The sequence below is a fragment of the Mercenaria mercenaria genome, chromosome 9 (genome assembly GCF_021730395.1).
Source record: "Mercenaria mercenaria strain notata chromosome 9, MADL_Memer_1, whole genome shotgun sequence".
NCBI classification, from domain to species: Eukaryota; Metazoa; Mollusca; class Bivalvia; order Venerida; family Veneridae; genus Mercenaria; species Mercenaria mercenaria.
In genome coordinates, this window is record NC_069369.1 from 29,869,343 (window position 1) to 29,893,562 (window position 24,220).

At 35.3% G+C, this 24,220-nt stretch overlaps 1 protein-coding gene across 1 annotated transcript in view; it reads right to left on the reverse strand.

Moving 5' to 3' along the window:
- LOC123546819 (telomerase protein component 1-like) overlaps positions 1-24,220 on the reverse strand; it is a 69,018-nt gene that overhangs the window by 34,601 nt on the left and 10,197 nt on the right. Inside the window, exons 3-25 of the mRNA XM_053550483.1 lie at positions 23,440-23,640; positions 22,730-22,840; positions 21,703-22,146; positions 20,912-21,078; positions 19,444-19,578; positions 18,274-18,435; positions 17,450-17,546; positions 16,416-16,666; positions 15,890-16,041; positions 14,782-14,939; positions 12,873-12,982; positions 12,217-12,307; positions 11,271-11,448; positions 8,832-9,012; positions 8,134-8,298; positions 7,666-7,746; positions 7,053-7,195; positions 6,249-6,320; positions 5,384-5,542; positions 3,878-4,054; positions 2,733-2,981; positions 2,051-2,164; positions 1,522-1,642 (exon numbers count right to left, since the gene is read on the reverse strand). Of these exons, the coding sequence (XP_053406458.1) occupies positions 1,522-1,642; positions 2,051-2,164; positions 2,733-2,981; positions 3,878-4,054; positions 5,384-5,542; positions 6,249-6,320; positions 7,053-7,195; positions 7,666-7,746; positions 8,134-8,298; positions 8,832-9,012; positions 11,271-11,448; positions 12,217-12,307; positions 12,873-12,982; positions 14,782-14,939; positions 15,890-16,041; positions 16,416-16,666; positions 17,450-17,546; positions 18,274-18,435; positions 19,444-19,578; positions 20,912-21,078; positions 21,703-22,146; positions 22,730-22,840; positions 23,440-23,640 (3,719 nt within the window). The remainder of the gene's footprint in view (positions 1-1,521; positions 1,643-2,050; positions 2,165-2,732; positions 2,982-3,877; positions 4,055-5,383; positions 5,543-6,248; positions 6,321-7,052; positions 7,196-7,665; positions 7,747-8,133; positions 8,299-8,831; positions 9,013-11,270; positions 11,449-12,216; positions 12,308-12,872; positions 12,983-14,781; positions 14,940-15,889; positions 16,042-16,415; positions 16,667-17,449; positions 17,547-18,273; positions 18,436-19,443; positions 19,579-20,911; positions 21,079-21,702; positions 22,147-22,729; positions 22,841-23,439; positions 23,641-24,220) is intronic.

Sequence of the window (24,220 nt, forward strand, 5' to 3'; positions counted from 1 at the left end):
AACGAAAATAAAAATTTGACCAATATCCAATTCATTTCAGTATACAACACATACATTTAAATGGAATGAACCATCTTAATATGAGCAGGTTTTTTTAAATCCCTATTTATTTTTTCAACACTGAAACTCCTTTTAAAATCAAACAATTAAGACAAAAGCAGACATCCCAACTTTTTCTGAATGCCAAGTGGGAGTTTTTGCTTTCCGAAGTGGGAGATTGAGGTGTTCAAGTGGGAGATTTTATACCGCGGTAACTGTTCATGATAACGAAGCTTTTAACAAATCTAATGATAATATAAACTTATTTGCCCTTATAAAATCACTAGTCTTAAAAAAATTCACTTGTCTATATCTTATTATTCGTGCATTTTTAATGTTTTGGAACAATAATACATGAAGCCTTCTGTGCAAAATTAAATAGTTATGGCACTTTAAGCACTATGTCTAAATTCAAAACACCACTGAGAATTAAACCTGCACTTTTATTTCTTTTGTTGGAAAGAAGACTCCCCAGGTGAATTTTACATGACAAACAGTACAGCTGTTAGAACTGTAAAAACAAAATGTATATAGCTAAAAGAATAAAAGTTCAAGCAATAGAAAATTTACTGTTTGATTCTCATCCCTGTCAACCAGTATTTAAAACCCCTGGCTCAAATACTTTTATTGATCAAAATCCTGTTATCCAAAATTGAATGTCCGGGTATTGTTACACTTTCGTAGATTTGCCTAATCTCCAGTTAAAAGGATGTGTTTGACAAATTGTTATGATGCAAAGACAGTTTAACAGCATTTGATAGTAAGTGATATTACAATTTACCATGACATTTCCTCTTATCAAAATGATTTTAAGAGAAATGTTTTTTAAAACCTAGCAGCTAGGTTGACTTGGCGACCATCTACTTTCGATTTCAAAAAAGTACAGAAAAAGGTAAAGCCAGTATAATTTCTAATCTAAATTTGATTGAATTTAATTAGATATCTAATGTCTGGATTTTAATTTCAACTGTGACACATTAATCAACACCTGGCTTTGTTAAATCGTGTAATAAACAATAATCAGCACGGGTAGAATAAGGTGCGAAAATATCTGAAAGCTGTTGTTTACAGACTCGATACAGTATCAGATAGGCACAAAGAAGCGGATTATTTCATAATTTTTGTGTGTTTATGTTGTTTTGTTGTTTTTTTTTTTAATCGGGAGATTGAGACTTCTGATCGGGGTGATCGGGAGAAACCCGATCGGATTGGGAGAGTTGGGATGTCTGCAAAAGATGAGAAAATTCAAATCAGAAAATGACTAAAGAGAGGACAGCATATTTTTTTAATACTATTACACTCTTTAATCTATTATTTATTCATTCTGACAGAAAACAATATCTGTAATGTCTTGATTTTTAAATATAATGCACAAGAGTCGATGAACGATTATTGGCTATAAACTTAAGATAATTTCTTAACAATGATTTTGTACATCAAAATGAGTCTACATGAAAGCATTTAAACCTGTAACCAATTTACCTCATCAGGGTAGCATTTTTGAATACCATTCCAGAGGTTGTTCAATGCCCGTAGTCCGAACTGTTCCAGACCAGCAACAATAGGTTTACCATCCACAACACCACCCCAGTGACAGGGATAACTGAAGAACATATTTCAGATACTTTTAACAGGTCTAAAATAAAACTGATGCTAAATTTCTGTAATGAACTTGTCCATCTTTCAATTTGGACAGTACCATTAACTGTTAAAAGGGGTGCTTACCAAAAAGATACTGACTGAATGGCGAACAGTGCAGATCATGATCAGACTGCACGGACGTGTCCAACATGTTAAGGTTTAACATTTTCTGTAGATATCTCTTGTAAAAAACCAAAAACAATTGTGTATTAACAATCACAAAAGAAGGACATTATTAAGTAAGGAAAATTCTGTACTATTTGCTGATCTTTCTGAACAAGTGCTACAGCTCTCCATTATGTCTTGAAATTGTTTGTTGGACTACACTGTTGATAAGCTCAAATTCAAGGCAAGTTTAAACGTAACATACTTGTCAAAAACTTCAAGGCCACTAACGCGTATCCTGCGCTTCAACGCATCCATCTTTTCTTTATTTCTGTCACTTTCACACTCAAAGTCTTCACGGTATTTCTTTGGAATATCACTAGAATGTAAACATTTAAAACACTGTTAAATTATCTGTAAAATTCACAGTCTATCTAGAAAGCCATTTCTCTAACATGAATTTTAACTATATACAGTCATTAATACTACAGAACAGTTTAACTTCTCACAAAAACGAATTTTTCAGTAAGTATAAACGATCCGCTGTTGAAAAACATAGGACTTGCAATGAAAAATTACAAAATTTAGGTCAATTAGCTCTTTTTTAATTGTGACCATAAGAAGCTGTTTTGGCAAAATCCACTAAATTTTGCGCCAAATTTTTTTAATAATTTCCCAGTAAACCTTTCATTTTCAATCACATATGATCCAAAGTATGACAATTTAACAGCTCCATCAAGAAAAAAAAAATGTCACTTATTTCTAAGAAATTTTGAAGGGAGATTTAATAAAGTCAATTACAATTTTGTCACGACAGTGAATTCTCATTTCACATCAATACTTTCTTTTCAGGCAAACTTTTCTTTTGTCATTCATGTAAATTTCAAGCTTTTTTTACTACTGAGCAAAATTACATAGTATGTATAAATAATATCTCCATCACAAACCTTTCAAATGAATTGTCCCTGAACATGAAAAATGCCTTGTCCCTCATATCAGTTTTGTCTTTATGTCCGAGCGCTGCTGCCTGTATTTCAAGTTCTGTGACAGAAGCTCCTAGCGGATACTCCTTCACCCATTTGAACTCTGGAGTGTCTGGAACATCGTATTTATCTGGAACCCAGCCATACCGTTCTCCAAGAATTCCGACAAAGAACTGACATCTTGAAACTTCCGACAAGCACAACTCAAGAGTCCTGAAATTTAGAATAAATGTTACCACTGTTTTCATTTTTTTTCACTGAAATCTGTATTTCATTTATTTTTACTGTAAAATTTAGAAAAACCAAGCTTGAACCCTTACACTGCTAAATTTCTATAATGAACTTGTCCACCTTTCAATTTGTGCAGCATTATTAACTGTTGAAAGGGGCAATTACCAAAAAGATACTGACTGAATGGTGAACAGTGCAGATCATGATCAGACTGCATGGATGTGCAGGCTGATCATGATCTACACTGGTCGCAAAGGCAGACTCAGTCGTGTCCAACATGATAAAGGTTAATGTATTTACACTGGCATTTATATCATTACTGCAAGATATCAAACACACGAAATCTAATGTATCATCTCTATGGGATATGGAAATTATTTAGTTTAACAAATTTCAGGTCTTCATCCCAAAATTACTGGCCACTCTGCCAGGAGATCCTTTGATCAAATCCCACCCAGTCATGAACACGATCCTTTATTTGACAAAAGAACCTGCTTTACCCAGGAAGCATATTCAACAGTTCAACAATTCATAATTGAACCACACCATGAGAAAACCAACAATTAGTGCATTTGCAACCAACATGGATCCAGACCATCCGTGCGGTCTGGTCAGGATCCATGCTGTTTGCTTTCAAAGCCAATTCAATTAGAGAAACCATTAGCAAACAGCATGGATCCTGACCAGAATGCGCGGATGCGCAGGCTGCTCTGGATCCATGCTGGTCCCAATGCACTATGTTGGTTTTCTCATGGTGCAGCTCATTAATATAAGATTCGTATTTTGAATGAAATTAATTGGCACAATTTAATTTAATTCAATGGAAGGTGAGTCAACATTGCAGAAAACACAAAAAAGATATTACAATTCTATTATACCTTGACTGTTTTGTCTCCTCCTCTGTGACTCCCCATCTCAAATCCACCTCATACACATTGATAAAATGTTTTTTTCCAAGGGCACGTAACTCTGGGAACACATATCGTGTCAGGAGATCTCTTTCCCCGTGCATGTCGCGGAATGTTGATGAAATAAAAACTCTGGCAGTTCTCCAGCTGGTAATAAATAATTACAACACTTTATACATTAACTGTGAAAAAATCGGAAATATTTAGGACAGCTATCAATCCACAAAACTAAATGCAGCCTACAAGCACAATTAACTCTTATTTTATCTTCTCTTTTGTTTTTGCATGGTTCAGAAATAATTTAGGTCATATGGTGACTTGTCCTGCTTTTGAAAGTGGAGGAAGACACCAGGTGCCCCTTTAAGCACTGTTTTGGGCATGGACTACCAACTAGGTAGAATCACCAACCTTTCGTAAGCATGCTGGATGTCTTCTTTACATGAAGATTTCTACATCCCTAAGTGAGGTTTTGAACCCACACTGATACGGGTCAAGTGATTCCAAGTCAGCAATCTTAACACTTCACTATAAAGGGTCCTTCTTAAAATTGCAAAGTTTTACCTAAAAGTTTTTTTAAACTAGAGCTATCACTGAAGGTGATGAATGTACCCCCCGCATGCACTGACACAGTACATAGCAATTTGATCATTGCAATTTGATGCACACAAGACTGCATAATTATGTGGACTGTAAGTATAAAGACTCTATGTATATAGTATAGTAACAAAAATCAAAGTCCCGTAACTCTGCAATTTTTTTTTTCTGAAAGAACCTAACATGCACCATGCACAACTACTGTTGTTACTGAACTTCTGTGTGAAGTTTCATTAAATTGTGTCAAGGGGATGAGGAGAGTTGGTGCGCACAAGATTGTGTCTATGTATATAGTATAGTAACAAAAAACAAAGTCCCATAACTCTGCAAAAAAAATTTCTGAAAGAACCTAACATGCATCAAGCACAACTACTGTTGTTACTGACCACTTTTGTGAAGTTTCATTAAATTGTGTAAAGGGGATGAGGAGAGTTGGTGCGCACAAGATTGTGTCTACGGACAGACGGATGGACAGACAGACAACCTGAAACCAGTATACCCCTCTTACAACTTTGTTGTCGGGGGGTACAAAAAATGAGTGCACTGACATCTTCCACTCCTGTTTCAATTCAGTATCATGTCAGAAAGCATCAGTATATTCTGTAAAATCACTTCATCTTGTGATAAAATTTTGTGGTTTCAGCAAAATAAACTAGTTCATTGGGACATAAATTAGCGGATTTTAAATTTTTAAGATGAAAAAAAAAGGGTATTAATTCATCCTTAACAACAGTCACACATGATTCAAAACTAAGCAGTCTCTAGCCTTTAACTTTAGAAAAAGAAGAAATCAGTTAGACAGAATTTGAACTTGTATAACATATGCCCTAAATATAAGAAGGTGGAACAAAGAAGAGTCTACTGAAATTGTGACTAGCATACCTTGGTGTTTGTGATGCTATCTGTAATGGTTTCTCTATATCAAGTTTAGGTGGAGCTGGCTTCTCCCCAGGAGCAGACGGCAGAGGTTTCAAATTGAAAGCCTCATCAATCTTCTCTATATGTCGAAGCTGACCACCTTCTCCTCTCTCGGCGATAAATCTGGAAAACAATATTGTGGAAAAGTGAAATAATTGCTATAATTGAGCCGCACCATGAGAAAACCAACATAGTGCATTTGCAACCAGCATGGATCCAGACCAGCTTGCGCATCCACGCAGTCTGGTCAGGATCCATACTGTTTGCTTTAAAATCCTATTGCAATTGAAGAAACCGTTAGCGAACAGTATGGAATCTGACCAGACTGCGTGAATGGTATTATCTCAGGCTTGAGTAGACTGCTGGGAAGAATCCGACATTTTTTAGACAAACTGGATGGCTTCCCAGCATGATGACCTGAGTTAGGCTTGAGCCCATAGTGGTAAAGGACAGATGATTAGAAGTAAGCTACCTTAAACTATCAGCATCCTGGCTTATCTATAACACTGATACAAGGAATTGAAAAACAAAACATGTTTTTTTTTTAACTTTTAAAGCATATTATAAAATCTTCTAAGACACCATCATATTATATACTCTATTAATAGTCACACCCACACTTAACAACTTTCTCAAATATATTTTGCTGCATTTTTCAAAATTAACAAACACCTATAAATGTATTTTATGATTCTACAAGACTCAAGAATACAAATTTCAAGTGTTCAAATAATTTTGACACGTAAGTACTCATTGCAATCATATCTTGCATTTTACATACAGGTTAAAAACAATATTCCACACTACAGCGAAAGTACAGAAACTTTACCTGAGAATCTGGTCACTAAATCCAGAGATGTATATATCATTGTCATGTTCAGGCTTTATATCTGTCGCAAATCTGAAACAGGAATATAGCGAGTCAATATAAACTAGCTGATCATATCGGGTGGGGAAATCTTTCTATTCATCCAAAAATACTCAGAATTGCCAAAAGAATGAAATGCAATTTATTTGCTTATCTAAGATCAATTTTCAATATACATTTTTTTTTTCATCAGTAGAAAGTAACAGTAGTGGTTCAATTATTAATCTACCAGAAAACGTTTGTTTCCTAATCAAACAACGAGTACAAACCCCAAGAAAACAAGAAATCTGTAAACACTATACAGAATAAAATTTTCAGATGTCTTCTGTTCCCCTAAATTTGATGTCCTTTCAAAAACCTCTGACTAACATATCACTGTTGTAGAATATTTTAGAAACTGACACAAAGACATGAAGGATAAAGGTAAATGAAACTTAGACAAATAATCCTCCAGCAAATGATACACGAATTTAACCCTAACAATGCTAAATTTCTATAATAAACTGGACCATCTTTCAATTCAGACAGTACCATTAGCTGTTAAAAGAGGTGCTTACCAAAAAGATACTGACTGAATGGCGAACAGTGCAGATCCTGATCAGACTGCATGGATGTGCAGGCTGATCATGATCTGCACTGGTCGCAAAGGCAGAATCAATCATGTCCAGCATGATAAGGGTTAAAGGCCACAGGTTAGCTGAACTTACCCACAGGACTTTAATCATATACACAATGACATAAAGGTCAAAGGTTAAATGAACTTACCCGCATGACCTTCCAGCAAATGACACATTGACATAAAGAAGGTCAGGGTTCACAAGCCGTCTGTATATTTCCAGGTAAGAATTCAACACATATCTTTGAGCATACTGGTCACCTCCTCCAGTCAACAGCAGCAGGTTGTCAATCTACATATAGATATAATAAAAATACAAGCTGTTTTAATGTAAACCTGTGTAACACAACCTTAAATAAAGATTACAAAAATGGCACAGTTTTAAAATCATATACCCAAATACCATTAAACCTCTTAGCAACAAAAAGTTGTATATTTATATAAATGTTTTGCTCTGTTAAGTTGAATTCCTACGTAAAATGAATTTTTTACTGAGCTATTGTTGTCTTTGTGTGGAAACCTTATCATATTTCTCCAGTTAAGTGTTCTGAAAGAAGTTTTTCCCCCCGATACTCTAATTTGCGTGTCACACTTTTTTTTGCCTCTCTCTCCTGCGTGAGCAGCAGGGAAGGTTGCTGACAGCCTTGTATCAAATTACAGAAACAAAGCCATTAAAAGTATTGTAATATACAGTATCCTCTCTAATATTCGCATTTGTAGAAAAACCAGTCACTTAAATTCACAAAACCTTGATTAACCTACCTGTACCCTGTCTCTAAGGTTGTCATACAGCACTGACATTGGCAGATCTGCTTGCAATTTGGTATAGCGGGCTTTTGGGTCCTGAAACACAAGTGTTCATTTCATTGACTTTCTACGTGTACTGTCAAACTTTGTCTAAAATGACTTGTAACCTGCTGAAGATAGTTCTGACTTATTTCTGTTAACACTGTTTGATGAAATAACAAACTGTAAGAAAATCATTTAACTAACAACAAAGGACTTTTAAATTAATAAATCCTATTCTCCTGTGTATAATAGAGTTTTTATCTCCATTTTCTTTAAAATCTCCCTCACACACTTTGTATCATACGGTTTTTATCTGCATCTAAATAATCATTCTAATGCTTTGTCTTGCAAATCCTCGTCCAATACTTTACTTAAGAAATCAGCCTCTCATTATATATCTCTTTCAAATATATACCGTATCAGAAATCTTCAATACTTTACCTCTGAAATGTCCTTCTCCAAAACTGTAGCCATATTTTCTAGGATGGTTCCACTCTCAAGTTGTACAGTACAGTACATAGAGGTGGAGCTGTCAAAAATCACCATGGTACAATCCTCGCAGGAGTATTTACACATCAGTCCAAGTAAAACACTCACTTCTTGCATCTATACCAAACAGACAAAAGATAAACCCTTACCCTGCTAAATTTCTATAATGAACTTGTCCATCTTTCAATTTGGACAGTACCATTAACTGTTAAAAGATGTGCATACCAAAAAGATATCAATCCAAGTAAAACACTCACTTCTTGCATCTATACCAAACAGACAAAAGATAAACCCTTACCCTGCTAAATTTCTATAATGAACTTGTCCATCTTTCAATTTGGATAGTACCATTAACTGTTAAAATGGGTGCATACCAAAAAGATACTAACTGAATGGCAAACAGTGCAGATCATGATCAGACTGCATGGATGTACAGGCTGATCATGATCTACACTGATGTGCAGGCTGATCATGATCTACATTGGTCGCAAAGGCAGAATCAATCTTGTCCAGCATGATAAGGGTTAACTGACAACTTCTACATATGAAGCATAGAGCAGACTGAAGTGGAGTTCAAATACTGTCTTCTACAGCATAGTGCCTACTCTAAAATAATCCTTACGAACATTGCCTGGTAAGAAGCAACTAACCGTTCTAGGTTTTCCAAGACCTCTGGCTGCTGTACATGGTATCTTCATGTTAGGACCCACATCACACAGAATAATTGTCCGTCCTCTGATTGGCTGAACATTGTACACTGTTGCTAGTTTCACTGCAGTGTCCAGGGCCTTACGGTAACGATTTATTAAGTTTGAATCAAAAGGTGTCTCCCTGGAAAAATATGTCTATAGTTTAATTCACAGAGATTAAGTGTTACTTAAATAAATTCTTCAAAGGAAAAAGAATAAGTAAAAGCCATATATCAATAAAGTATTCTACTTGATACTTGTTCAACTGAATATTAATCTTATTTTAGGCAAAAAATCTTTATGAAACATTTCAAAAAATGAAAAGTGAAACCATATGTAATAAAAAAAGTTTAAAAGCGTCAGTGCTAAGATTGGGCCCCGATGTAAGAGAAAATAGCGGTTAATGAGTTTTAAAATCCAAATAATGTCCTTTTAACATAAAGCGGAAAAACAGTGTTTTTGGTTTTCAAAAATTACCAATGTCAAGAATATTAACAAGAAGTATCTTTAAAAATGTTACACAGCCGCATAAGTCAATGCACACTTTGCACTTGTACGTACGATCGGGTATTTATATTTTCATGTTTTTTATGTAGAACATATTTTACAGAACACATATTTTACATCATAATTATGTTGACCATTGTCTAGGAAACTTTGACAAAAAAAAAAAAAAAAAAAAAAAAGACTAAAAAGGAGGGTCCAAAAAGTGGGAGGGAGAGGCCAAAAAGTGGGAGGGAGTGGGGGGATGAAATGACCATTTTTGCTGAATAATCTCTCTACCATATCACTTCTGAATAATATCTCTACCAATCCCCTGCTACCATATCACTGTTGAATAATCCCTCTACCATAACACTGCTGAATAATTTCTCTACTATATCACTGTTGAATAATCCCTCTACCATATCACTGCTGAATAATCCCTCTAATATATCACCGCTGAATAATCTCTCTACCATATCACTGCTGAATAATCCCTCTACTATATCACTGTTGAATAATCTCTCTACCATAACACTGCTGAATAATTTCTCTACTATATCACTGTTGAATAATCCCTCTACTATATCACTGTTGAATAATCTCTCTACCATATCACTGCTGAATAATTTTTCTACCATATCACTGCTGAATAATCCCTCTACCATATCACTGCTGAATAATTTCTCTACTATATCACTGTTGAATAATCCCTCTACCATATCACTGCTGAATAATCCCTCTACTATATCACCGCTGAATAATCTCTCTACCATATCACTGCTGAATAATCCCTCTACTATATCACTGTTGAATAATCTCTCTACCATAACACTGCTGAATAATTTCTCTACTATATCACTGTTGAATAATCCCTCTACTATATCATTGTTGAATAATCTCTCTACCATATCACTGCTGAATAATTTCTCTACCATATCACTGCTGAATAATCCCTCTACCATATCACTGCTGAATAATCCCTCTACTATATCACCGCTGAATAATCTCTCTACCATATCACTGTTGAATAATCCCTCTACTATATCACTGCTGAATAATCCCTCTACTATATCACTGTTGAATAATTTCTCTACTATATCACTGTTGAATAATCTCTCTACCATATCACTGTTGAATAATATCTCTACCATATCACTGCTGAATAATCCCTCTACTATATCACTGTTGAATAATCCCTCTACCTTATCACTGTTGAATAATCTCTCTACCATATCACTGCTGAACAATCTCTCTACCATATCACTGTTGAATAATCCCTCTACCATATCACTGTTGAATAATCCCTCTACTATATCACTGTTGAATAATCCCTCTACCTTATCACTGTTGAATAATCTCTCTACCATATCACTGCTGAACAATCTCTCTGCCATATCACTGTTGAATAATCCCTCTACTATACCACTGCTGAATAATATCTCTACCATATCACTGCTGAATAGTCCCTCTACCATATCACTGTTGAATAATCCCTCTACCATATCACTGCTGAATAATCTCTTTACCATATCACACTGTTGAATAATCCCTCTACCTTATCACTGCTGAATAATTCCTCTACCATATCTCTTCTGAATAGTCCCTCTACCATATCACTGTTGAATAATTCCCCTACCATACAACTGCTGAATAGTCCCTCTACCATATCACTGTTGAATAATCCCCCTACCATACAACTGCTGAATAGTCCCTCTACCATATCACTGTTGAATAATCCCCCTACCATACAACTGCTGAATAGTCCCTCTACCATATCACTGTTGAATAACCCCCCTACCATATAACTGCTGAATAGTCCCTCTACCTTATCGTTGCTAAACAACCCCTTTGACATTTTGTCACAAGATGACTAATTAAAACACAAAACAATGACAATGTATAAATTTTACTCACTTTGGTTTCTTATTCTTGTCCATTTTTCTTTGCTTTTTAATGATCCACCAGTTTTCTGCTGTCAATTTTTCAGTAGTCTTTCCTCCTGCTCCACCCCTACCTCTACCACGCCCTCTGCCAGTAGCTCCACCTCTAGGAGCACTTGTCTCTCTCACCGCCTCATCTACAATAGCTGCCTCTGTAAAAAAAAATAAAACAAAAATCACCTTCTTTACCTGAATTGCATTTACGAGCCCTTTCCGGACATGGTAAAACTGTGGACATGTGTAAGAATTTTCACCAGTCACAGAGAATAATCTGTTTAATGCTCTACAATATATACATTCTTTTCTCATTACTACCCCCAATAGCAAACACTTTCTGAATCTAAAAAAAATCAACTTCTAGAGATTTTTGAGCACACAGACTTTGATTTCTCAGATTTAGCTCTAACCTTTAAGTTGGTGTCACTGCAAAGGTTACATCCTTTTACAGATATTTTCTGATAATCCAGTCGAAATAATACATTTTCTCATATCATGTCCTTAAAATGTTGGCCAAAAAAACTTTTCAATCATTATGTGACTTTTCATTTTCCAGCAAGGGAGCTACTGGTACCCTTTTTACATGTCTTTGGTATAACACAGCCAGGGATCGAACCCACGACCTCCCACACTCAAAGCGGACACTCTGCCACTAGGCTATCAAGGTGGTTTCAATAAACTGACTAATGGGTGTTACATGTATTATGGTTATGTTTTATCAAATTAAAATGCTCATTCAACATGGTGTCTAACTTTCACAGAAATAATGTCAATAACTGACAGATATACAAACACAATGAAAGAACAACAACAAATTGTGGAATTAGAAAAGTTGTTAAATATTTACTTCCTTCTTTATACAGTTACTGAGTTTTAGAATACTAAGAAATATGTGTTAGGTAAAATAGTCCTAAAAAACTTACGAGAAGCGTCATAGTCTTTCTGTAGTTGTTCGAGGACTTCATATGCCGAGAAAAATCGGAATGGAAACTGTTTGCTGTTGATCACAGACCTCTGCAAACATGTTTTTGTTTGTACAATTCATTTACATGTATAAAAGAAATATTAGAATTCATAACTATCATTCATCACAAGTTTTTCCCAAAACTATAAAAAGTTACAATGTTTGAAACATTAAAACTAAAACATGTACAATATAAGAGGACTTTCCAAACAGATTAAAGGCAACATGCAATTTCTGGTCTTCTATAATCATACATGGAATTCTGTTTCCACCATTAAATTTCTGACCTAATGGTGCTTAAAAACAAGTCATTTACATTTAATATGTCAAATTCTGAGTTTTCAGCTTTAATGAATCATCAAAGTAAGAGCAGTGTTTTTAAAAATTACAATTTAAATTTTACATTTAGAAACACTTCAAATTTTTTCTTTTAAATTACATATTTTAACCCAGAAAACTTTTTTACATTTAATGAGAAAATTTCAGAGTAAAGTGCCAACAATTAAGTGTAAATGTTTGAGTTGATAAAATTTCCTGCTTCCATACTAAAACAGTCATTTGTAGTTATGGGATCTTGTCCAGGCATACAAAATATTCAGGTAAACAATTTCATACCTCATCTGTCAGTCTCCGAATGACTCCAGTGTGATGTTTCGAGGAGATGCCTGCTTTAATCAGGTTCCTCAAGTTCCTTAACATAGCCATGAATGGTAGCTTCTTATGGTCTGAAAACATTCATTATATATCCTTTAATACAGTTTAAAATCTTCCAGTGTTTGTTATAACCTAATATTATAAACCTGACTCGCCAGTCAATAGTCAAAACTATTGCCAAAGTTCTGAAAGACTGAGGGGAAATAAATGTTACTACTGACTGGCGAGTCATTCAATGTGTTTTGTTACATGACATCAGAAACTGACTTTCACATTTTTAAATTTTCTTTTTACTTTTTAACCAAGTAAACGTCTGTTGAAAAAAGACCAGTCATATAGCACAAACTATGGACTAGCAATTTATATAAACAGCCATGTAATAATGTACAATAAGACATCTCTATGAATAGATATAACTTCTTTAGTCAAGTGGTTATTCAGCTTATCTGCACAACTTTTATCTCACAGCTGCGGGTTTGAAAACCTACTTGAATGAAGAATTCTTTCATATGAGGAACCTATTTAATTGCCTAACAGAAGGTCAATGGCTCTGTTATATACCCATTAATGCCTGAAGTAAAAAGTCCACAAGGTACAGGGTATGCCTTCGCTACTAAAGCTGCAAAGTTACCATAAGACCAAACAGTGTATATGTGAATTAAAACCTAACAGCAATATGAACACAGATTTCTCATTCAGACTTTCATGTATAAAGCACAAAAACACAAAATATTTGTGATTTGAGCCGCGCCATGAGAAAACCAACATAGTGGTTTTGCGACCAGCATGGATCCAGACCAGCCTGCGCATCTGCGCAGTCTGGTCAGGATCCATGCTGTTCGCTAACAGTTTCTCTAATTGCAATACACTTCGAAAGCGAACAGCATGGCTCATTTGTGATTTTATTTCTAGTTGTTCTGGGTTTAGAGTCACCTCAACACAATTTAGGCTGTTTAGTGACTTTTCCAGCTTTTTATGGTTGAGGAACAGCCCAATCGCCCCTCTGGGCATTATTTCGGTCATGAGCAGGAACCTGGGTAGAACAACTGCTCTTCAATAAGCCAGCAGGGTGGCTTTCTCATGCGAAAGTCTTCTACACCTCAAGCGAGGTTCTGAACCCACAATGGTAACAGTGCAAGTGACTGTTTGTTGGGTACTGAGGCCTCTCTTGTGATCTTAAAAGGAAAGGCAATGTTGTTTTTACGTTAATTCCGTCAGCTAGGAATTATTAAATCATTTAAAGAAGTGAAAGAATTTTCAAAATCGGCTTTAAAATGTGAAAGTTATGAGCGGTTGAATATTTGATTCCATGCCAACAGAAATCAAAATGGTGGATTTATTAAATTTCTATATACATATTTGAATTGTATTTTCTTATTTCTGTAAAGTAATTTCGCTACTGTTTCCAGCTATAATGAAAGAAATTACCATGTTTTACATCTTACACTCAAGAAACATATGAAATCTATCTACTGAAAAGAATTCAGCAGTGTGTAAATGACGACATAAACACACTAAAATGGCTGCCTCATAGCCATTTTCTTAAATTTAAAACTGTCATATCTTTTTCAATAGTGGTCCGATTTTAAAAATTCTTTCAGCGTTATGAAAGGCTTGAGGATGGCTCAAGCAAGTTCACTGGAAATAAAACTTCTTCTACAACACAGCAATTGTTAATCAAATAACTGTTACACAAAAAGGACCATAACTCAAATTATTCCTCATTAATGCCCTCTTCGAAAGAAACCCATTATTCAGTAAGCAAATGATTTTTAAGTTTTTAGCCTTTACTCTAACCTGTTAGTATACAATTTATACCATCATTGCAACAGAAGTATGATTTAACAGACATTTTACTCTCACACCATACCTAACAATTCTTGCCACGTAGAAGCCTTGTTCCCTTTAAGTGACACCTGTGTCTCCCATGTTTCAGGAACAGGAAGTTTCATCCTCTTTCCGGCACGCTCCTCCTCGTAGGTGCCTGGTAATCGAGACCGGTAAAACTCATCCAGTGAACTTGGATACCTTGTAGACAAATCAGAATTTAAATATAATCTGTACGGCCAAAACAAATGTTTAAAAGTAAAAGATAAAAGGAATTTTTCCCCCAAATTTATGTTTTTTGTTTTTTTTAAAATTATAATGAGCAAATTCTGGTGTTGAATGGGTTTTTGTAATGAAATAAATCAATCCTTCTATTCTGTGAATGATTTTAATGGCATTTCTGCGGCACAATTTTGCCCAGTCACCCTACCATGAACAGATGCCCAGTTATCATACAGCAAACGGAAGAAACTGTTGTTTAACCAAATCAATCTGCCGAACTTCTAAGTTCCTTCCACGAAGCATGGAAGATTAATGTATATCACTAAAATATGTACTGTATGCTTTGTTATATTAGTGCAGCACTATTTAAGCGCTACCCCAAAATTTAGTATTTTTTTTACCTATTTGTGCAGTTTTATTTAGCATGGCACTGATGCAGAATTTGTATTTTGCACACACTGAAGGTGCAGAATAAACAGAAATTCAGATTAAAACTGACATCAATGCCATATATTTGCAGTTAATATCTATGTGCAATGTGCTGAAATCGCCCTGAGGCTACTCCAGGACAAGGCAGTGTCATGAACAAGCTTGGTAGTGACTAGCACTAGCTGCACAACAATACTCTCTAACCCTTACCATGCCGGACACAATTGGTTTTGCCTTTGCGACCGGTGTAGATCATGATCAGCCTGCACATCTGTGCAGTCTGATCAAGATCTGCACTGTTCGCTATTCAGGCAGTATCTTTTTGGTAAGCACCCCTTTTAACAGTTAATGGTACTGTCCAAATTGGAAGATGGACAAGTTCATTATAGAAATTCAGCAAGGTAAGGGCTAATACAGTATGATACAGAAGTAACCATAAAGTACCAGAAAGAACATAAGTACAAGAAAGAATACTATATGCTATAGTGAACCATACTCACTTTTTCCCAATGAGACACATAACATGCTCTACAGGTTCTGTTATATGAAGTTTTCTGATCAGTTGTTTTATCGAAAAACTCATTTTCTGCAGCTGTTCCGGACTCTCTCCATCATCAAACATAACACTATCCAGACCTTTCTCTGCTTGATTCTGAAATGAAAAATGTAAATACTGAAGTTAATGGTAATTGAGAGAACTACACGTAAGCTTTTTATAAATTTGACATAAAACAGACACGTCTTAGAAAAATCTTGTCCAAAAATATTTACATATTCATTAAGAGAGAGTTTAAACAATACTATTAATTTAAAAAAAAATAAAATTCAGCTTTCCGCAAATATCGCAGTTCTTATATATGTAACATAACAATAAAAATAATCGTTAAGATACTGAAATTCAGCAAAAGTGATTTTTGTAAGAAAAAAAAAGAAAACTGCATTGATTTATACATGTACAAATAAAAGACACCCCCACAATGCAGCTGGAATCGTTATCAAAACCCAAATATGAGCAAAGCAAAACACCTGTCTGTGAGTTTCAGCTTCTTCATCCGAGTCAATTTCTGACCCAGAGCTTGAGCTGTCGGAGTCCAACATTGAGCCACGACCCCTGCCAGCGGCTGCTCCATCTCTTCCTCTAGTAGCTGCAGCTCCACGACCCCTACCTCTCCCTCCACGCCCTCTACCCCCTCTCGTGGAGACTCCTCCCTTTGCTTCTTCGGCTTTCCTCAACTTCTTCTTTTTCTTCTTTTTGGAACTCTCCTTGTTATATTTGGCTGGAGAGAAAAACAACAACATTTATTGTTAAATATTCAGAAACTGGTAAATATTCATGGTAGTCATTTGCGAGTTGCACTATTTGTAAATAATACAATTATAATAACAACAGTAATAAAGCCATCTGGAACACCATCTGGTCTTTACTATAATGTTACCAGAGAAACCTGCATGTTATAGAAGTATCAAATATGGACATCTACAAAAGAAACTACTGGGATTTCATTTAACCCTTATCATGCTGGACAGGATTGGGTCTGCCTTTGCGACCAGTGTAGATCATGATCAGCCTGCACATCCATACAGTCTGATCATGATCTACACTGTTCGCCATTCCAACAGTATCTTTTTGGTTAGCACCCCTTAGTTAATGGTACTGTCCAAATTGAAAGATGGATAAGTTCATTATAAAATTTTAGCAGGGTAAGGGTTAATATTGTGGGCATAACATTTTGTGGTCTTCAAAAAAAGGCTATTTTGTGGGGACATGAACTGATGGATTTCAAATGTTTAACTTTTACCCTGCTAAATTTCTAAAATGAACTGGTCCATCATTCAATTTCAGCAGTACCATTTATTATTTGAAGGGATGTTCACTGAAAATTTACTAACTGAATAGCAACCAGTGCAGACCAAGCTTAGCCTGCATGAATGTGCAGGCTGATTTTGGTCTGAACTGGTCGCAAAGGCAGAATCACTAGCGGCCAGCAGGCTAAAGGTTAACAGAAAACAAAACTGAAATGCCAAATAAGCCAGACAATCTGTTTATGATAACTTCTTACCAAGCTGATACTTGTCAAAGTCAGGAAACTTGGCTACCATGGCACGTCTCAAAGCTGAAGGCAAGGAACCAAGAGGTAATGTCTTTTCTGGGAATGCCTAAAATAAAATACAAAATTGAGAAAGACATAATCAGCTGTTACATATATATCTGAAATTCAAATGCAATTGGTCTAGCAGTAAAATCAGTTCATAACTGTGTTGACCTGGTAAAGTTGAAGATGCTGGTTTGTCAACTTTGTTTTATAAATGACAGTGTTGTACCCTCCATTCTATACTGAATTATAAGCTCTTCATACTTTTGACTAAATGAAACATTAACCATCATATGACAGTAAAAACTCATTACTGACTCCAATGGTGATCATTCATCTGTAGTTAAATGTTGACACAGTCTAAATTGTGCGTATTTGTTAATTTTTTGAAAATGAGGTAAATTAATCCAAATATAGCATTCTTATCTATGAAATGTGTTGCTAAGAAAAGAAAAATTATTGTGGATCATTCATGCTAATGCAGTACAACATTCAAGGTTTGCTGTGGTGTTGTGCAATCAATTAGACAGCCAAAAGTTCAAGCCCTAGCGCAGACCTCTACTCCTCCACAAGTGGTATAAGATTTCAGAGACAAGGATCTAAGTGTGACTAATCCCACCTTCTTAGATTTAGATGTGTGTCAATCCACAAAAACTAAATTACTAATTAACAAATACAATACCCATTTATTTCATCTTCCAGGAAATTAGCCGCTTCAGGAAAACGAAGAAATATTACATAATTTTAAAGAATATTACAAGAATTATAAAGTTAAACATTAAACCACTTACAGAATAGATCTCGGCAACTTCTATCCAATCAGATGGCAGGGCTATAGATGCACTGAAGTATTTCTTCAGGTAAGGTCTGCAGGCTGGCATGTGTGATGCCAGAGCCAACATAAAGTTTGCTGTAGTTCTGATGTTCAACTGTTTTCTTGTATACAGTGCAACCTAAACAATCAACGGTACCATATCATAGTGATTATCTAGAATCTTGTATTTGATAATCCTTCTTAAACACATCATCTAGTGGGTACATCAGTGTGTTTTGGTGACCGGCATGGTATGGATTTTAGCCATGCCGTAAATAAAGGAGGCCCAACATAATCCGGGAACTCAGAGAAAAAGCCAAAAGGCACTAAAGAATAAACGCATATAAACCGCATTTTTACAATTTAACTTGGGGATTTGTAAAGCCTAAAGGTAAGCGCGGCAATGCGGTACCATGGCCGTACAAGCGGGGTAGATTGGAGGCCCGAGTTTCACTACCTAGGGACGACGAGAGTTTTTGGTCTTAAACTAGAGGTATGGGATTTAAATGTCTACAAATAAGTTCCTGAAGTACTCTGAACAAGATTTTTACAAAAAGTTCACACCTAAATGCTTAGTATTATACCTCTAACAGAAGCTACTGTGAGAAAAATAATTAATTAATCATGACTGGAAACAGTATTCCTTTTTTCAAACAATTGGTAAGACAGCTTTTACATTTCAAAAACTTTCAATGAAAAGTAGACCATATGCAATACCTTGACTTGGTCCTTTGGGATCATGGGGAACATTTATTTTTTACTATAATAGAATTCCCCTTAAGCCAGTGCTAGGGGGAGCACGAGAGGTGTTGCACATTTTATCACATGTCATGAACAGACTCAATCAAACCGAGACTGCTATTATATTGTTTGGTTGCACTTTATGCTTCCAAAGAATCTTCTCACAGAGTTTATTGGCTGTGAGCTTTTTGATAAGAAATCTAAAGCAAAGCTTTCAAAAGCATTTTGTAATCTATAGTTAAACAGTTTTTTCAGCTCATTTTTTTCTAAAACAAATAACACTTAAAATCGACACAAAAACTTCCAGTTGTATTAGACAAGGAATTTAAATCTGTAAGGCTTCTCAACAAAAAAAAAAACAACACAGGTCTAAGCAGACCAAATGTGTGACATATTATTGTCATACCTTGAGAACAAACTCCGGATCATAGCAGATCACCTTCTGAGCCATTGTTACAAGAGCTACCCGTGTAGGATCCGTGCCGAGACGGAAATCTGGCTGACATATCAGTGAGCCACTCACAGCATTCACTAGGGCAAACTGAAAGAAAAATATCAAATTTGGCAATCCTCATAAATAAATCAGTAACTGTTAACCTACCAACATGATCAAGATATCAGACATTAAAAGTGATATTTTTGATTTACAGTCCTCCCATCATTTCAAACTCATTCAAACTGAATTGCTTTGCAGAACATGATTTAAATCTGTGATTCCATTACAGCATGACAGATACAGGGTCTCTTCCGAGGCAATTGACTAGATGACTGTAGCTTACTATATGAATTTCAAACATCATTTATAAAATACATTTACGATCTAAGATTTAAAATGGTTTTGTCTTGTTTCTTTTTAATTACTTACATATCGTAACTTTGAACAAAGAAAAATTCCAGGGCTTTTTCAGGGGGTTTTGGGAAAAAGGCCCCTGGTCATATTGGGAATTTTTAACGCGGTAAATTGTCAAATTTGGGAAAATATACTGACAAATTAAGTGAGTTTTTAATTAATATATATATTAGTTTGAATCTTCAGTTTTAAATTTTACTGGTAGACAATATCCCCTTGTGAAATTTTGAGAATTCTTTTTTCAGGATTGTGTTCCAGTATTGCCTAAAAATATTTATTTGTCATGCTAAAATTTTTGTTTACAGTTTGTTTTCACCAAAGTTATAACTGAAATTATCCAAAAAGTAGAATGGCAAAGTGCGTGTATTTTCGAGTGTAAAAGCTGGGTCGCGAAAATATGTGACAGTTGATTTTAATGGTATAAGAACTACCTGTCAACATGTTTTAGGTACTTTATTCAATTAATATTTGTGTTTTTATGCATTTTGAGAGGTTTTTGCATACAAATCATACATTTCTCCAGCAAAATTTTGTTATTATTTTTTACCGAGGTTGCAGACGGTCATGTTATTAAAAATAGAAACGAGTTGGTTTTTCCAACATTTTGTTTGATTTACTTGGCAAACAAAACTAATTGTGCAAGAATTATTAGAAAGTAACTGATTTCAGTTGGGAAAGTTTTCATTGGATTGGGAATTTTTTGCTCCAGATTGGGAAAAATAGAGCATATTTGGCATTGGGAATGGGGCCGAATATCGGCCCCGTGAGATAGGGTGAAAACGCCCTGAATTCTCTGAAATACCTATATTATAATTATTAACGTTTAGCCAGCTGGTGGCAAGTGATTCAGGCTGATCATGGTCTACACTGTTCACTATTCAGTCATTAAATTTTCAGTGAACACCCCTTTGAATAATAAATGGTACTGCCCAAATTGAAAGATAGACCAGTCCAATTTAGAAATTTAGCAGGGTAAAGGTTAAGTTTATGGCAAGCTTTGACACATATATTTCAGTGATCTTACCTTCAAACCATTGACATCATGAATTTTTGCAGCTATTATAAGTGATCTGTCTCTATCTGGAGGTGTGAACCTTGGCATCTCTATTTCCCGCCCTGCTGAAATCTCATTGGATAAATTGTAAGATGGGGGTGGAGCTGCATGCTTATCAAATCTGGCACGTTTTCTGCCTGTAAAATTATAACAGTAAATGGCAAAATTAAAAGGATTGTTTGATTTACACACTACTGCTTCAGCTGCATACTGTTAAAGCAACATAGCAGCAGCATCTTTATCAATATTCTGTGAGACAATGGTTTTATGTAATTAGAAAATATGAAATATATTTAACAAAATCTGTAAGAAGATCCCTTGGAAGCACTGAATGCAACCTAAAAAGAATAATAGCAGACTTGGTTTGATCGAGTCTGTTCATGAGAGGTAATGAAATGTGCAACACCTCTCACGCTCCCTAGTACTGGCGTAAGCAGCTCTATTACACATCAATTGAATGGACTCCATGATCCCAAAGGACCAGTAAAATCATTTGGCCTTCTCAACTCTTCCAATTGAATTATTTCTAAAACATTAAGCCAATGGTGCAACCTCTATTTAGGTGCTAGCTCAGAAATGGTTAATCTATTAGAAATGATTCTAGTTAGAAAGATAAAATTTGCCCTTAAATTTTGAGGTGTAAAAATCAAGGATTTATCAAAGTCAAAAACTTTTAAAAGCTCAATTTAATAATCTGCATTATGTTTTAATCTTAAAAGCTAAATTATATCATACTAATGGTTTTAACTTAAAAAGTTTACCTTTGCCCATCTTTTTCTCTCCTTTCCCCTTCTTTGGTTTTGCCTCTTCTGACTTTGAAGAGGTCACACTTGTACTTCTCAGTAAATCACTTTTCAATCCAGATGTCAAACCCATTGACAATGATCCTCCTGTTTCCTTAAATTTTGTTTCAATCAAGGTGGAGCTTAGAGAAGATGTGGGTGGAGCTTTGGATAAGAAGGCTGAGCCACTTGTTAATGATGACCCACCTCCTGTTAATTTCTTAGAGACAGTGGTAAGTTTGGGTGACCCCAGTAATTCTGATCTGTGACTGGCCTGACTGCTCCCACCACTGCTGACCTGCGACCTTGTCCGTTTCCCTGACAACATGTCACTAAGGTCTCTGGACGGCTTGCTCAACAATGATGATGACAGTGAAGATTGAGTAATAGAGCCTCCCTCCACTGGCGATTTCTTCAAAAGCCCTGATTTTGGAGATTATAAAGAATAGTAATATCATTCAAACACTTTCATTAGCAAAGATTAACGAAACTGCTGCCAAAGAAATTAGAAAGCTTCCTTTGTCACAATATGTTTTCCCCAAAATTACTTAAAAATATCACCAAGAAAACAAGGTTTCATATTATACATTGCACCATGAATTATCTTTAAAAATAAATAAAAAAATTCCAGAAAAGCAAAGAAACCATGCATATATATCACATAAAAAACTAAGGCCACTTCTTCAAGTTCTTGGAGGAAGCCACAAAACCATAATAATTTTAATTGTTATTCTTTTCAATTTAACCCTTAGCATGCTGGAACAATTGGTTCTGCCTTTGCAACCAGTGTAGATCATGATAAGCCTGCACATCTATCACATCCGTGCAGTCTGATTATGATCTACACTTTTCGCTATTCAGCCAGTATCTTTTCTGGTAAGCACCCATTTTAACAGTCAATGGTACTGTCCAAACTGGGAGATGGACAAGTTCATTATAGAAATTTAGCAGGGTAAGGGTTAACATCATTTACTTTCAAATTTGAATGTTCAAATTGTGATAATACCTGATGATGATAATCCTGACCCAGACAACAAACTGCTGCTGGTTCCAAAACTTGTACCTTGTGTTCTAGTTGTCATGGAAACAGCAGACTGTCCCGAGAGTGAACCTGTACCTAAAATATAAAACCGAAATAAGAATGCATTAAATAAATTAAAGTACTAAAAAAATCTATTCAGTCTGCAAAATCAAACTAACTGTAAAAAATCAACTGTAAAACATTGAAAAAAGTTCCCTCTGAATTGCTTTTTTCTGACTGAATGGTAACTCTACAGGCCCCATTTGCCATCTTAACCTTGGTTTCCCATACATTATTTAACCATAGGCCAAGTTTCATTTGAATATCTCAATCAAAACTAGAGTAATTATGCAAGCATGACAAATCCACCTGCCTGGTTTAAAATATTCATTGTAAGGTAGACTGTTATTACAAACACCTCAATACAATGTACATAAATGAACTTAACCAAGATTTAATTGAATGGTACTGTCCAAATTGGAAGATGAACTCTCTACCCTTCTAAATTTTTATAATGAACTTATCCATCTTCCAATTTGGACAGTACCATTAAATTAATACCGTTAAAAGGGGTGATTACCAAAAAGATACTGACTGAATAGCGAACAGTGCAGATCATGATCAGACAGCACAGATTGAAAGTAATATATTATAAGAAAACAAATGTCACTAACAGAGATAGAAAAAAATCATACCATATTTCTGAAGCAGACCCGAAGAGAGCAGACCACCTGATAGAGTTGATTTCTTATCTGAGACGTCTTTTGTTTTCTTCTTCTCTACTGTTCTAGTGATCTCAGATTTACGTTTTCTCTGTGAATCGTCAGACTTTCTCTGTAAACTAGATTCAGTATTGGAAGATACCAGTGAGCTGGACAGAAGCGAACTTGACAACCCTGGAAAATACACATATAATATTTACACTTGCAACGAAAGTAACACTGATAAGATAAAAAGAATTTGTGTACAATAGAGTTCAAGAAAGTGAAAGAAGTTGGTAGGTCCAAAATTAAATGCTAAACAAAGCAAGAAGTTATCTTAACACAGTTTTTCAGTTTCAACCAAGAAAAACATTCATATAAAGGTCAAATAATATATTTCACTGTTAGTTCTTTTTCATATACAGTCAAATCTGTCTTTAAAAAAAACATCCTTGGGAGAGCCAAAATGTGGTCTTTATTTGGAGGTGGTCTTTATTCACAGTTAAAATACAATGCAAATGTTAAAATGGTAAACAAAACATGTGGTCTTTAGAGCCAGGTGGTCTCTGTTAAGAGGTTGTCTTTAACACAGGTTCGACTGTATACAAACATTGCTGACAGCACAAATATTACTGACAACAATCAAAACTGGTGAATGAATTTTTTTAACAAGGAATTTATCATCCAAGACAGAAGTATTCTCACAGGACATCCAATGCAACACAATAAAATAATTTTAGGCCAAGGCAAGTCATTCTAGAGCCAAAAAGTTGTA